This window comes from Sphaeramia orbicularis, chromosome 17, assembly GCF_902148855.1.
Source record: "Sphaeramia orbicularis chromosome 17, fSphaOr1.1, whole genome shotgun sequence".
NCBI classification, from domain to species: domain Eukaryota; kingdom Metazoa; phylum Chordata; class Actinopteri; order Kurtiformes; family Apogonidae; genus Sphaeramia; species Sphaeramia orbicularis.
The window spans coordinates 8951610-8968624 of record NC_043973.1 but is presented as its reverse complement, the minus strand read 5'-3'; the positions used below and the strand labels follow the sequence as shown (position 1 = coordinate 8968624).

The 17015-nt window shown below is 36.8% G+C and overlaps 1 protein-coding gene across 1 annotated transcript in view; it reads right to left on the bottom strand.

Moving 5' to 3' along the window:
• The window catches only part of ak5 (adenylate kinase 5), a 132226-nt gene that overhangs the window by 104374 nt on the left and 10837 nt on the right, over positions 1-17015 (bottom strand). Inside the window, exons 4-5 of the mRNA XM_030159825.1 lie at positions 16379-16551; positions 9002-9115 (exon numbers count right to left, since the gene is read on the bottom strand). Of these exons, the coding sequence (XP_030015685.1) occupies positions 9002-9115; positions 16379-16551 (287 nt within the window). The remainder of the gene's footprint in view (positions 1-9001; positions 9116-16378; positions 16552-17015) is intronic.

Below are 17015 nucleotides of genomic sequence, written 5' to 3'. Positions count from 1 at the left end.
AAAAACAAAACATTAACTTTGGTACTTTGTTCCATTAGTTCTACTGCACACATCCACTATTTTGTGGGATTTCTCCATTTCTCCAGTCTCCAGAGGCTAATCCATCGCTCTAGGCCAGCAAGTCTAGAAACACTATATTCATATTCTGTCATTTAGGAACAAGGACATGTTGTGATGTTCAGTCTAATCACCTCAGTCGTGACTGCAGACTCAGTATTTCTGTGTGCATAACTATAAATAGGAGTTGTGGACTTATATCCATTACTTTGTTGCATCGCTGATAAGACAAGGTTCGACTGTCTCATTTGTTAAAGCATACCACTGTTATTTTCTCTCTTTGTTCGTAAGCTGCACAAAAGGATCTTTAATAACCAGTTGTCACTTAATTCAATTGTAAATCCTCGAGCTGCAGCATCTGTGCATTACTGGCCAAGAGGTCGTACCTCCCGTCCAATCATCACCGATTGTACAAACTGTGTTAAGCAGTTGCTGGGACACAGTTATAAACACAACTCTATTCATGTGTTATCTACATCGTTTCATCACCAGTGAATCAACAGGTCTTTATCTAGCCCCAGAGCTCATTTGCAAAATGACTTCATCCCTTTCAGTAATTGTTTTATGTAACAATGTAAAACTTTTTCTAAAATCTATTCTAATCTATTCAGCTGATTTAAATTTCAGTCATTATGCATATTTAAATGTACAAGATGAGAAATGGCACAACATTTATTTATGGGACTCCCAGGCTCAGTGAATATGTAAGTGATAATTAAGTCTGGGATGTTTGCTGCAGATGCAAGTCATTCACCAACTGTGTGTTTATTTTATCTCGATTTAAAGCCTCAGCTGGAGTATGTTTAATCACAATTTTCCCCCCATTTGAAACAGCTGGAGTTACTGATAATAACCATAGTAATAGCTTCATTGAGAGCCCTATCAGAAAGGAGGGAGTGTATGATTATGTCAGTACCCTTGGGTTAGAAATCTCTGCCTCTGTATGGGAGCCAACCACATATATTTGTTTTGTTTCCCCGGGCAGTTTTCAGACATGGATCTTGTGCTGAGTGGAATATGCTGTTGGGAGAGCTGGACCAGGAGGCAGAAACAGTACAGGCTCTCAATACTCGGCCTCGAAGATTAAAAATATATATAGATATACCTAATAATGTCATGTTGTTAAATAATTTAGATAAATGTTAAAACAGTAATTTCATGTGAGTGATTGTTTGTCTCTATATGTTCAGCCCTGCGATGAACTGGCAACTTGTCCAGGGTGTACCCCACCTTCGCCCCTATGTAGCTGGGATAGGCTCCAAGCGACCCCCATGACCCTAGTGAGGATAAAGCGGGTTCAGAAAATGAATGAATGAATAATTTCATGTGTTTATATTGTATATAATGCTGTCAAACGATTAAAATTTTTAATCAGATTAATCACAGGGTTGCTGTGGATTAATTTCAATAAATCACAATTAAATATCTTCAATCTATATTAATCATGTTTCATTTTGCATGAGCAAACCTTATACAGTTCAACAAAACTTGAAACAACTGTTCCGTCTTGGGTTTTTTTGTGCTCATATTTCCATCCAGAGGGCCAACATGCTGTTTAGCATCTTCCATCTTTATGGGTTGGTTCTGCTGCCTGTTACTACCAGATCAACTGCCCATTTGCGCATGTGCAACAGTAACTCAACTTGGACAAACAACCCGAAATGTGTTGCCAGAGACATTCAGAGTCATTCTGTGCTGCAGATAGGTTAATTGCGCTAAAATTTTTAATCAGATTAACCATGACGATGGATTCATCTGCATTAACGCGTTAATTTTGACAGCCCTAATTGTAAGACAATAATCTTTGTTTACATAATTTATATATTGGTGCTGTGTTCAGCCTGGAACCAATCTTTGTTACCTTGCACTGCTACGGTAGAACTGAATGAGACTATACATCGAAGGCATGGCTTAAGGTGTTTTAAGGCCCTCTTGCTCCTGACAAGCAGCCAACAAAGTATTTTTTCTGTTATTTTTAACACATTTGGTTTATATGTACACATTTATGCTGTCAGTTGTTTTGTGTATAGCTATTAATGAAAGCGTATACATGTTTTTGTTGTTGTATGTATGTGTAACAGTTCTCACGGCATGAAAGACGGGAGGCGAGCAAAATCAGTGCCAGTTTAAAGGAACCGATCCATGTCTGTCGTGACAAGAGCTACAGAGGGAGAGACTGCACAATTACCAGAGAGAGGAGGGTGTATAATGAAGACAGGAAAGAGGGTTAGCCATCCACACTAGTTAGTGTGATGAGCTAGAGGATTCGTACACATCGCCTGAAAATATTTTCTGCACAATGCATCAGGTATTGCTAGATGAGTCAGTGAAAAAAATGGTCATTCTAATTTGAAACACATAAACAATGAATTTTTGCATGAGAAAATGTGTGAGGTTTTCACCTATTGGGCCAGTGAAGGGTTAAGATCACTTTGCTTAGTGAGAAATACAATATGACACTAACAACATATTTATTACAGGATGTCTCAAAGATCTAAAAATATGCCTAAAAAAGTAGACTGAACAAGTGGATTTATTGGTATTAATGCCTCCCTCACATCTGCAGTGAACAAGTCTGAGTTAATTGGTTTAACCGCGACTCCAAACATGACTCATCTTCATTTATTAGCTCATATTGGAGTGTTCAATGTAATATGCAAAGTCAACAAGACAATTAAGACCTTAACTCAAGAGATTCCCAAAGCAAATATGAGACTCTGATTGATGTTCTACCTCAGTTCACATTGTGCAAATTAAGTTTTTTCTGTGTTAACTTTACACGTGACTTGTTATTCATGTGTATGAATATGTTATGTTTACTTGTGACTTTTTGTCATCACATGGGGGTGAATGATATGAAAATGTAATATACTGTAGATTACTGTGCAAAAGTATCAAGCAGCCTTTAGTTTTGTTGATTTTGCAGTAATGTAATTGGTGTGTCTTTATGTGTAACAAGAAATATGTAAAAAAAAAAAAAAAAAATCTGCACAGTATTGAAACACACACACACACACACACACACACACACACAATTCAGTGAGTCTTGGGTTTACTCAGTGTTTTCTTAAACAATCTTGTGTTACATTTCACACCTTCAGAATGTCCCGGAGACTTTCATGGTCTTTTATCCTTTTCTCTGTCCAGATGATCCTATATCGCTTCTACAACATTCAGATATTTTTTCTGAAATGTGTGACCACACCTATTTATTTCTCAGTCTTTGTAGTAATATATCTACAACAGCAAATCTGTAAACAGTATTAAAAGCAAAAATGCATTTCAGAAAAAAAAATTACAGTCCTGCAAAAACAACAAACCTAAAGGCTACCTAAGACTTTTGCACAGTACTGAATATATGAGTGCATTTACTTTTATACATAAATATGTAAAGTCATATGAGTTCTGTATCTTTATACAGCATTTTTGTAATAGAGTGTATGAGATAAGCACATTAGTATATATCAGTGTAGTAGAAGGCTGTGTATTGGACTTTTTTTTTTTTTTGATCAAGGTCTTTTTGTTTTCAAATGTAACAAGAAACATACAACTACAAATGAAACTGTTATATCAAGTTCCTATCCAATGACCCCCCACCCCCACCCCCACCCAACCCAAGTAATGGACCCTTATTAAGTTTATATACAACCAGATATAATATACATACCCCCTTCAAATATATCTACACACATATATATCTGTACACATTTATACACACACATATGGATATTTGTAAATTCACATACACATAAAGAAAATAAATAAGTAGAAAAAAGAAAAGAAATAAATAGGTAAATACATTTTAAACAATAAATAAATAGAAAAAGTACACAGGTTGGCGTTACATAGACATGTTGGTAGCTACCATGTCTTCTACAAAGCAGATAAATGCCTCCCAAGTGGCATAGAACTTTTTGGTGGAACCTCAAATGGTTTACCTAATTTTTTCTAGGTGAATATGATGCATAACCTCTCAAGTCCATTGGTCATATGCTGGGGGGAGAGCATTCTTCCAAATAACAAAATAAGCTGCCTGGCCAACGTGTTGGAAATCTTAACATTTCTTTTTTTGTCATTTGGACAACCCTTGGCATTCTTCCACATGCTGACCGGAAATTTGCATGAAAGCAACAAAAAAAAAAAAAAGACGAAAGCAAACATGATAGTGAACGGTGTGATTCTGAGGGGCCACCAATGACAAAACAAGGAGCTGGTACCAAAAGAGGACCTAGAGTACTTCAGTCACATGGACATGATTTAGGTGTGAACAGCCTGACACATAACAGAAAGCTGAGCTCTGCAAATTTTGCTACTTATTGGTTTTGATATTCACATTTTAGGCCTGCAGTTATTTGCAACTGTAGTTAAAAAGTGTTTCCCTTTATCTCATTTACATTTAATATATTGACATATCATCAAATTTGTGCAACAGTCCTAAATAAATGAAATTAAATAAAATTAGTCAAGGATATATTTAAAGATGTAATGAGCCATGGGCCAATTTCACACAGGGATTTTTAACTATTAAACTATTAACTATTTATATATTCACTGAATTTTCAGATCAGTTCCTACATAATATATATGTTCCTCTGTGAATATGACATGACTTATACTGTGGCATGAATTACGATCATGTCACAGCCTTACTTCAGCTCTTGATGAGCCGTTTAGGAATTAGAAAGTCTCAGCCAGAGATCCACTGTTCAGTGGAAACTAACTGTCACCACAACAGACATACCAAATCCAAGTTGCTCTGCTCATGTTCACATTTCAGTTTACATGGTGAAACTGGAATAATGATGAGATACATCTATGTCTTTCGCTGAAGGGAGCTTTCAGAAGAGCCCCATCTGGTTTCCGCTGCAGGAGCCCACAAACACAGATGTAATCATCATTCAGAGCCGACAGGGGGCTGCGGTACACTGTAATGCTGTTTGATATTAACTTTAATTGCTTCAGGAAAAGAAAAACTTTAACTGTTTCATTACTTCCCTGCTAACAACAGCAACAAATGGTCTTTGGCTGATCCACCATCTACTACTGAGATTGGACGGAAGCTTTTTTTTTCCTTTTTTTGCATAATGCAGATATTTTTTGCCATGGTGTTTTAATTTAGCCAAACTTCCTGGGTTTGAGTTAAAATATTATGCCTACCACTAGAAGGCAATGCATCTCATGCAAAAACTTTCTAACAAATATGTTTGTTCATGTAGTTTATAGTTACTGCATTCAACATTTTTTAACCATTTTGAATTTTCATGCACAGTTTATGAGTGGTCCATATGTTTTGTAGGAATCATGTAAAATTAGTTTGCTGTAATTCTACCTGTACTATGTTTTTCAGTACAGTATTGTATATTGCATTCCTTTGAAGCTACTTCATGGATTAAAATCCAAAATACTTTTTAATTTGTTGACATTTTATTTGACATGGCCGGTGACACATGTGGCATTCATCATGTTTATACAGGTTTTGCAAAATTCAGTAAATCAGGTATTAACTGAATCTGACGTGGCTTGTATGGCCACTCATACTAGAAAATAATGGAAACGATCATGTCATAGACACAGAGTTTTAATTCAGACTATAACATTTCAAGAAACAAGTCTATCATATACTGTAAAATCCAGAGACAAAAAATAAAAATGCTGTTGATTACTGATTTCTTATATTGCCTCTACTTTAACGATGGAGGGAGAAGTAGAGCAAAATGGAGCTATATATGGGACAGCTGTCTTATTGTCATTTGTCTTAATTGTTATATTTTTTTTGCTTGAATTAAACATTGACAAAAATGTTTTTTGAATTTATAATAGTTTGCTATTTCCTGTTTGGTTCTGGAGAGAGTGCAAGTGTTGCTGTTGACAATGTTCACATAAGTGACCTTCACTATTCACATCAAACTAAAAATCTATGATGATATTCAACAAGTTTCATTTTATCAGAATGTCAAAAAAAAAGAAAAAAGTGAAGACTGGAAACAGCTCAGACTGAATTTTATGACAGCCTCATGCGAAGCAAACAAAATGAAGAAACCATACTTCAACTCCATCAAAAGTCTCATAATTTTATTCCCACAGTAGAGATTTGTTTTCAACAGTGAATTATTTGAAAAGCTGTTTGGTGTTGAGTCTTTACAACCCAGTATTACAGATGGTTTGATTTCTAACAACTTCTCCTGAGGTGTTACATACTCCTTACTCCCTAGAAGACTCAGACTCAGGCTTTGTTGTCATTCAATCAATAGACATGATAAAACAAAATATAGTTATCCAGGTGTCTGTATTTGTAGCATGAAAAAAGTAAAACTATTCAATAAAAATAAAATGTACAAAAGCTAAATAGAATAAAAACTATAATAAAACAGGCAAAAATATAATAAAATAAATCTCTGAATCTGTACAATACTGCACGAGATACAGCAACAGTAACACTTAAAGGTGGTGGTGCATGTAAGCAGCAACAGTTTACAGGTGGAAATAAACTGACAACAGTGACTTTAGCAGCATCATGACTAAGAGTTGCTTAAGTACCTCATCAGTAGCACTGAGGAAACTGCCTCTAAATATCATCTGAAACAACAGATTTATTTTTTCTGGTGCATGGAAAATACTTCACCATCTCCTCTTGGGATATTAATCCTGTTCAAATGGGACATGAGACTCTGATGTCCTTTCCTCTTGTTCCATTTAATGCAGTTACAATGACCAGATTATAAGGTCAGTGCTGACCTAGATACAGTCGAAACCTGTTTGCGACCACTCTAAAAGTCACAGAGAGCTTATTTAAAAGTGGATAAATGTTAAGTGACTTTAAATGCGGTAACGAGCATCAATCCTATGGAAACCAATCGACCTTGTTGTCACACAACTGACCGGTGGACTGTAAAGAATCAGAGGGTTTTAGCCTCAACATAAACCCTGCTCCATTCGTTACACATTATGCTGTCAGTGCATGTGTCTTATCACTTATCTTCTTTGCACTGCTCATTTCCATTCATGTCGGTGCTCTGAATGACCTTCATTCCCTAACTACATGATAAACTGGCTGGTGATGTTTTTAACATTAAATTGCAGTTACAGTATTTCTAAGTTGCTCAAGGAAAGAGCCAGTATTTGATAATGCAAGGACTCTAAACCTGTCATCTACTCAAAGGCCTGGGTCCTTGCTGATTCAGCCGCCACCTGCACATTTCCGAAACAGAATACATTGACTGGACAGCTGGAAAACATGTATTTCACACTTGAATAGCTGATGAGAAGCAGCTGAAATTACTTTATTTAAGTCATTGTGGCCTCGGTCAGTGTGAACTTGAGGTTGGTGCTAATGGAAAATATGGTGTTTTACATGAAACTGAACATGTCAACCTGACGTTGGACGAATGCTGTCTGATTTTAGATACATATTAGGTCTATTTTAATGTACAGTGAACTTAATTTGTAAAAACACAAGTCAGAAAATAAATTTTAACATCCAAAAAAATATACAATATATGCACTTTAGGCTGTAGTAATCAATTTTTTCAAGTACCATGTAATGAAGTATTTAACCTCTTAACATTCACCAGGTCACCAGAAAACCATTCCGGGTTAGGAGAAGAAGTGTAAAATGAAGTAAATGGTAGACAGACCTTATTTATGTAGCACTGGTACTCAAAGTGCATAATAATATCTTGGAATGAAACTCCGTTCAACTCTTTCACATGTGGATTAAGGAACAAACCACCAACCTTTGTGGACAACCCATGTTACCTCAAGAGCCACAACTACCCCAAAGGCGATATACACGTACTAGACTTCACTGGAATGGGAGCATTTTTAAGTTTTAAACATGTGGCATAAACACAATGTAAACATAAATGATGGAAGCTCAGGGTAATGATTCACTGATTAAAGCATATGTTAAAAAGGCTAAAGCTGTCTGATAGTGGCTTAGTCACTTTATATAATAACTAAAGTCATTTTTAGACATGTTATTTTTGGAATAATGTAAGATAAATTTAGTGACATTTGATTTTGTTTTATCAGCCACACTATACATGTTGTACTAAAGTCATAAAATAAACACCAAAAGACTCAGAAGCACTGTTACAACATCCAAGGCAGTGTTTATGGGATTGACTCAAGTGACTCATTCCTGTGATCCTCAAATCATGAGCCAAAAACAAAAACAGCTTCAGTGTGTAGTGTGGAACCAACTCATTCACATACTTGGCTCACAGCATCTGCTTAGTTCAGTAAGTCTATCACAGATAACAACTTCTGCCCTGTCTCAACCTGAAGCCCAACTGGACGGTGAAGAAAAAAACAGAATCTGATCAAGCAAGTCCCAACACGAAACATGAAGGAGTTTTATTGTAGTCTATTGTTCTGTGTTGGATAGATTTGGGACTTTCTAGGTCCTGTATTCAACCATTGATAAATTACTTTATAGATTCCTCAGTAATGCTTTTATAATGTTTTGCCATACTTTGTCTTCTTGATTTTTAGGGATTTCTCAACTTGTGCAGATCAGTCAGATAAGTGCATCTGTATCTCTCCTTATGAAGTCACCTGATTTGTTAAAGTCATATTTGGGTCAAGAAAATCAGTGAAACCATAGTACTCCAAACTTTAGACATTGCTGCTCTGAACTGCTCTCATGACGCAGAAGAAGGATAAGACACTAGGATACATTACACCTAGGAAAGTGAGTGATTTAAAAGGCTAAAATAATGTGCAATATATCACCTACTGTCTGAAACAAACTACATAGCACTTACTAATGTGTTTACAAACCTCACTTTTCAATGGCTCCAAAGGCATTTTAACCTATGAAAACAAATCTGCAGTAATGACTCCCTTTGGAAAAAATATTGATTAAACCTGAGACTGAACTCAAGCAGTGAAGTTTACCATTTTATAACTTCTGGGGTTACAATAACATCTGTTAGAGGATTACCTGGTCCTCAAAAGACAAGGCCTGCCCAACATCACGAGGGAATCCATCTATGACGATTCCATTAGCATCTGGGATCTTCATAATCTTCTGCTTTATCTCTGTTATTGTAGTCTCCTGGAAAACACAACATCGATGCAATTCAGAATTATCACTGCCCAGTGCCTTGGTGTGTACATGTAAATGTCACAAAGGCAATAAGCCCGATTTATGCCCTCCAATAACACACAAAATCTGCAGGGACTTCACTGGATGTTTAATGAGTATAAATATCTCAACAATTACCCAGATACTGGTGCTTCTGACAGTCAAACTTTATTACACTTATATCATATGCCTAGTGAACAGCTGGTGTCTCAAAACATTTCAACCACAAATTATATTATATAAAAAACAATACATAATTTATTCAACTAATAATTAATAGGAATGTAATTTTCTTGCAAAAGCATGAAAGAGGAAATTAGTTCTTGCCATCAATGGAGAACAACCGAGATTACAGACTATTTCAAATCCCTTTAAATGTAGTCAATAAAATGAATGAGTGATTCCACAAGATTATCCATCTGTTCATCCGACTTTACTTACATGTCTTATTGCAGCACAACTGCCTTGAGAGCACTTGAGGCCAGAGAGTGTCAGTATCTTTTAGCGTCACTTACTTCCTCATGGCTGGAGGAGGTCAGCATGTGCAAATGTATTTCTTGAGGTCGAATGCATCATAGGATATGGTAGAGATACATGAGCAATGGTCTGATCTCAAAATGCCTAGTGCTGCCTACCATAGACGTTTGATTCCCCTCCACTCTCTGAATATCAGCAGTGGCTGGGACGACTACATGGAGATTAAACATAATCTAGACTCCATCCAACAGATTAATGTGTATAAAATAAAATGAGAGGAGCTAATCTAACAAAAGCCTCTGGATCTTATCCACTGGAGGCTGCTGCTGCTCTCAAAGGAATGTCAGACATCAGGAAATAAGCACGTGCACATCGGACTATAGGTGTGTAACTCATTCATTCATGTTCTGTATCCACTTAACCCTCTGGAGCATTGCTGGGAGGGGGGCTGGAGCCCATCCCAGATGAAATCAGGCAAAGGCAGGATTTGCCCTGGACATGTTGCCAGTTCATTGCAGGGCTGATGTAAAGAGATGAACAATTCATATTCTCAAGAACTACAACTAAGTGCAATAGAACTGTACATTTTTGCTCCAAGTACTAATTACTGAGCTCAGCTGTGGGTCAAAAAATGCTAATGTTTTATGGTGTACAAAAATGAAGTGGCATTGCACACTATAAATGGTAAACAATGGCTTTCGCAATCATACTTGAATTTCTGTCTTCTCATCTTTTTCAGGTTCTATAAAAAAGGGTTTCCTTAGAGATAGATAAAAAAACTAACCCTAAATACAGTCAAACTAAAAGTAAAAGTACGTAAGCAGTCAAAAAACTAATCCACAAATCGTCATACACTTAATAATAATAATAATAATAATAATAATAATAATAATAATAATAATAATAATAATAATAATAATAATAATAATAAACTATTTGTCTTGGTTGTAAAGAATGTCAAAAAACTGCATGGAAAAAACAGTGGAAACATTAATATATAACAATGTGACAGTCCTGTTTGCGGTTCATTTCTATCACGCTATTTGGGCTGCTGAGGAACTTTGCTAATTGAAACACAACTATCAACCACAGGTAAGAAACAAACAAACTGGGTCTTAAAAATGTCTATAATTGTTCATAAATGAAGCGCTTGAAAAAAAAATGTAACAAATCATATAAATCAAGTCTTAAATGTACTCAGAATGTGTGCCATCTTTTAATTCTCTCTGTTCCTTAAGACTGTGTAACATGGCTGAATGGTTGAAAGCTGCAAAACCATGCCACCATGAACTGAAACCCTTTTGTGTTTTTGCACTATTTTCTTAGAAGAATAAGCTTTCAGAATTCTTGATTGTAGCATGCTGGAAAAGTTACCAATCCATTTTATGTTTTTAGTGTCCTGCTGATGGACACTATTGTTTCACAACACACTGCATAAAGAGAATGGATGAGCCACTCACGGCTGCAGAACAAAAGAGAATGGTAATGAGACATGTCCAGGAAGATCTTAGAAAACAAAACACAGAAATGTGTGAAAACCACTTCCCCTTGTCTGTTAAGCTTAATTGCCTGTATTTTTTTCCAAAACTGTAATTTGATGAATGCCCATTTGTGCATGTGTTTGATTTCCTGTTAGTGGAAAATGGTAAAGTGCATTCAGTTCTGCTGTACTTCAAGTTTATACTACAAATTATTTATTGTTTTGGTTACATAATGGTCCTCTATTAGGCAAAGATGGGTAAAAAGACTGAGCACACTGCCACAGAGAAGAGCTACAGAGCTCCCTGGAAATTACTTTTCAGATGGATTCTGAAAATGGTCTTAGATCCTGCTGAAGATTTTTTTTTACGCATGAAGGTGAATGTGCTATCACTCTTTCATTTTAGACCTCACCATCAAACATCCACAAGCCTCTTAATATAAGACGACCGGTGCAATTTCTGAGGGAACAAAAGTTCAGAAATATACTGAATTACCTGACCCTGCAGTGCATTACAGACAAACAACGAGACTTTAATATGATTTGGTAGCTGACTGAGAGGAGGATCAGTGTTTGTTCGTTACTGCTGAAAGGATTTCACAGCTCTCGCAGATACAATCCTCCAGGCTATGCATCAGCTTTTACAGCACGTATTCAGACATAAGTATTAACAACCTTGTGTAAACATCGTAGACAGTTATTATTACTATGGTTTCTTTGTTTCTGTACCTTATTAACAACAATTCTGTAATGTTGTATAAAGTAATGTGGAGAAAGGGATCAAATTAAATTAAATTAAATTAAATAGAATTAAACAGAAAGATAAAATCAACACGATCCTGGTATCATTTAATTATAGGCTATTACTAATAATTTTTATTTATGTATTTTACATAATGGCTCCATCAGGGCCTTTGTTAATTTGTCCGAATAACAATAAGTTGCACCATTATAAACAAAATCATTAAGAAACCCAATTCTAATCTGCTCTGCTGAACTAATCATAGCAGGAAATTAAATGGCTGACATTCACAAGTCACTTTATCATATCCAATATGTCTGCAGCTTGGCCTACTTGCTGTTTATCTCACCATTTCCTGGACCGACATCTGGTGAACAGCCAACAGGGATACATGATGTCATGCCAGACATGCAAGGAAAATTCTTAAATTGTGAGTTATGCGTATATCACTGACGATAATTCACAGGGGGACCCAGGTAAGCACTGCTAGTCATGAAGCAGCTGGGGGCTTGGGATCAGGGTTAGAGCCTTGTGCCTACCTGCTTCACTAATGCATCATGGTCCACACGTTGACAGGGAAGACTGTCCTCTGTGGGGTTTTGAGTAAATGAGATGCACTGCTCATGGAGGCTTCCAAGGATCTCATCTCATAGAGTCATTGGGATTAAAATACTGAGACAGACACTTTTGTATGCACAAGGACTCATGCTACACCATCTATATTAAATGCACAGTTTGTAATTTCTGGTGCTAGGTGTGTGCTGGGGCTCTTTCAAGACAATAAAAAAAGACTAAGGTTGATTGGATTAATTTTCATCACCAATGCCCATGAACAGCTATCTGAAGTATTACAGATGAGTGACTGTATTCAAGTTCATTATGTCACTAAATTCTAATGAAATAGCAGTAACATAAATAACGTATTATTAAATAAGTGAACTTATCTAAAGTTGCAGCCACTCACTGAGCTTTGGATAACTGTTTCAAAGCCTCAAGTGTTTGTTTCACTGACCCAGAAGTGATCATATTTGGATGAGGTTGAGCTAGGGAAAGGCAAATGTTGGTAGTGCCCTCATGCTGAACACCAACTTAGTGACTCAGTAAAACAGTAATAACTAGAAGCACTCAGAGAGCGCAGACCTCCGCCAAGGCTGATCAGTGGCCCCCCCCGTGGGCCCCCCCACCCCCAGTCACCACCAAAATTTAATCATTTCTTCCTTATCCCATTTCCAACAAACCCTGAAAATTTCATCCAAATCTGTCCATAACTTTTTGAGTTATGTGGCACACTAACGGACAGACAGACAAACAAACAAACAAACAAACAAACAAACAAACAAACAAACAAACAAACAAACAAACAAACAAACAAACCCTGGCAAAAACATAACCTCCTTGGCAGAGGTAAAAATAAAAGATTTATGTTTGAGGAATTATGGCTTTGTAAAGGCAGGGCACTTTCACATTTCTTGGGACTGTGCTAAGATTCTACCCTATTGGTCATTGGTGATAAAGGAAATCAACAATATAATAGGAATGGACTTACCATTTGATTTTTATCATGAATTACTTGGCTGAACTACCACACGAAATGAGGAAATGTAACCGATATCTTTTGTTAATATTATTAGCAAGGGCAAAAAAAGCCATAACTCAAAAATGTTTGTGCAAAGAGCACTCCTGGACTGGACAACTGTTGTGAATGAAATTTATGACGTGGAAAGGCTGACTTTCTCATTAAGACTCACTGACAAAAGCAAAAAAATATAGGGAAAAATGGGATGTTTATGCTAATCAAAGAAATCTTTGAACCTGTATAATCTTATACTTATGTAAGCTTTTTTGCTTAATTTGTCCTGAACCTGTCTGCATTTTATTTGTTTAAAGGTTGAATATAGATGCTCTACCTGTTGCAGTCTGTTTTTGTTTGTTTGTTTGATTGTTAATTTGTTTGGTCTGTATACTGTGAAATCTGTATATAAAAATAAAGTATTAAAAAAAAAAGAAAAGAAAAGATTTGCTGCAAAACCTTTTCTTCTTTGTCTACCTTCTCTGCTGTAATTGAACTGTTTTCGTGCTGAAAAATTCTGCTCATTACAGCATCTAGATCAGTGGTTCCCAACCTTTTTTTGGCTTGTGACCCCATTTTAACATTATAAATTTCAAGCGACCCCAGACATTGAAAACAGAGACATTTTTTTGGCGAAAATTAATTTGTTTTTGATCATGTAATAGTTTCATGTACTATGTTGCAAATAAACGTTAATTTTAGATGACATTTAGTCTATATAATGTATATTATTATGGATGGAGGCAGAAAAGCCAGGATGAGATTACTGCGCAAAGTGAGAATTTTATTTTCCTTGGTTAGGATATGTACAGTCACTCCAGCTTGTATCTACAGGGCTGACAATTAATACTGAACAAACAATAACTGAAACTATGAATTATGAAAGAGCTGCAGCATCTTAAACTGACCACAATGAACATTTGAAAGATAAACAGTACCACGGTGCTTCAGTTTCAGCTTCAGAGTTTGTCATGTCTTTTATGTATTGTGATTGTCTCTGTCAACTCACCATATATTTTTATTAGTACATTTTTTTCTGTTTGTTTTTATCAATTGCTTGAAATTTCAGGTGACCCCATTTGAATTCCAGGCAACGCCACGTGGGGTCCTGACCCCAAGGTTGAAAAACACTGATCTAGATGAAACAAATGAGATCAGAATGACAAGCGGATTTTTTGCCATATTCACAGAGAGAAGTTCTATGAGACCCTGAAATTTGGGAATCCAGAATCAGTGGTATTACACTTTAAGATACTTTAGCCTTGACCTTAAACCCACAGTTGTTGCACCTTGCCCTTAACACATTACTGCAAAGATTAGCTGACTCTCTTCCATAAAACACTACTCGTAGCTTATAGTATTCAAGACTAATATTGAAATACATTACTCAGACAAATAAAATTCACTTGCTTTGAATACAGGACACATTTGTCATGGCATCATTTATGCAATGAAAAACTTATGCAATCCATAAATCATGTGTGAAAATGGTTCCTCATGCTCCCTGATGAATCCTGGCATTGCCATCTTTGAATATGCCTGTACCATCAGGGAAGAAAAAAATCTACTGACCACTCAATCCTGGTCGTTGATTATATTCAGGCTCAGCTGATCTCCTTTTATGGACACATAACATTCTGCAGCTACACCTGACCAACGGAACCAACCCCAGATCATAACACTGCCCCCACAGGGTTGTACTGGAGGCACTAGGCATGATGGGAAATCACTAAATCTGCCTCTGTTCTCACCCTGATGCATCCATCACTTTGGAACAGGGTTAATCTGGACTCATCAGACCACATGACCTTTTTCCATTGAAACACAGTCCAAACTTCATGCTTTCTATCAAACTGATGGTTGTTTAAGAAATGAGAAGCTACTCACTGCAACAGCTCGAGTTAAAGAACCTGTTGCAGCTCAAACACATAAATCACTGCAGTAAATATCCAATGGAAGGATCGGAGTTATTTAGTTAGTTAGATCAAGATGATGTAAGCTTTTTTGGCCAGTTTTGTGTATATCAATTAAATATATCTGTGGTGAATTACTGTATCAAATTGACATGTGGAATATTAAAAAATATGCATTGTGGGAGAAATGCTGCTAAATTACTCTTACCATTAGTTATTGACTTGTATTGACAAATGTTTTATCCTGTGTTTACTGTGTTCCCTTGGAATGGGGGATAATACTCCACTGAAGGACAGTATTTAAACACGATCGACAAAATATATAACAATAGCTTGGTCATTTATATAGAAGGAAATGTTGCATATAATGCCTTCATAAAGAAAGTACAAGTATTTTTTGATTGAATAAATGTTGCCTTAGTCAAGTATTGTGACATGTAGCAATAAGAATACAATCAGTAATTGAAACTGCCTTGTTTGATTTTGACTGGGAATCTATTTTTGAGTGTATTTTGCAGTCAAAGAACTTCCAAAAAAAAAGACACCTCCAAAAAAGCGAAACCAAAAAAATACTTTTCCATAGAAAAAATGACAGCTATGGGAAGTAGGACATGTGTAATAGCGTATGTGTTCAGTTTCATAACCCTTACACATAATCCTTGATTTATTGGGCATGCACAGTTTTAGTGTTATTCAATGTTGCATGCTTGTTATTATCATAAGCACATCAAACCAGGTACTGTAAGGACACCCAGTGTGTTCTCAGTGCAGTGTTTTCATGAGGGGAGCCCAAATAACCACAGGGGTTCTGCGCCCTTCTTTCCAGGCAGAATCATTATCTTGCAAAGATACTTATAAGATGGATAAGCATCCCTCCCTCTAGTGCCCCTGTGATGTGGATGCTGCTAATTAGTTCCTTGTTATATCCATGCTGCGATAATGACCTGCGAGTGACTGGACACACTCGGCGCTCATCATTCCTCTCAGGTTGTGTTTCATCACCCCACAACTCCCACCCCTCACCGTGTCTCTTTATCTGTTTGTCTGCTACCTGTGGTGCCAGCTCTCCATTTGTGATGATTTTAGCAATCAGGCTCCACTTTCTGTTGCTGGTGGCATTGTGGATCATCTTCTTCCTCAGCAGCTCGCCCACAGACATGTATTGGAAGCCATAGCGCTCGGCGATCTTCAGGCTCTGTGTTCCTTTGCCGCTGCCAGGGCCACCTAGGCACAGAGGGAGAGCTGTTGATGTTTTTGGGAGAGATATTTGAGATGTGTGTGAAATGTGTCTGTGTGTGACTGTGAAACATTATGCGTGTGGGTGTGTTTGCGTAGGCGCGTGTGTGTATTAGCGAGAGAGAAGCCCAGACTATGTGGGACTTTGTGTGTGCATGACTTGGTTTGTGTTTGCATATGTGTGAGTGTTTTTGGCTGTGTGATACTGCTTTTGTGTATTTTGCATGGGTATGCGGGGGAGAGATGCATGTTGGGGGGGGCAGGTATGTGTGAACCTCCTACACTTGCTTTAAAACCTCTCCACTTCATTTTTCTACACAGAGAGGATGTGCTGAGGAATGACAACAAGAGATGATATCGTTCATCTTAAATACCGGTTGCATATAATATGAAAAACACCTTAACTGCAACTGAAACACAGACACAAAATGGTCACAATTTATTCAAACATG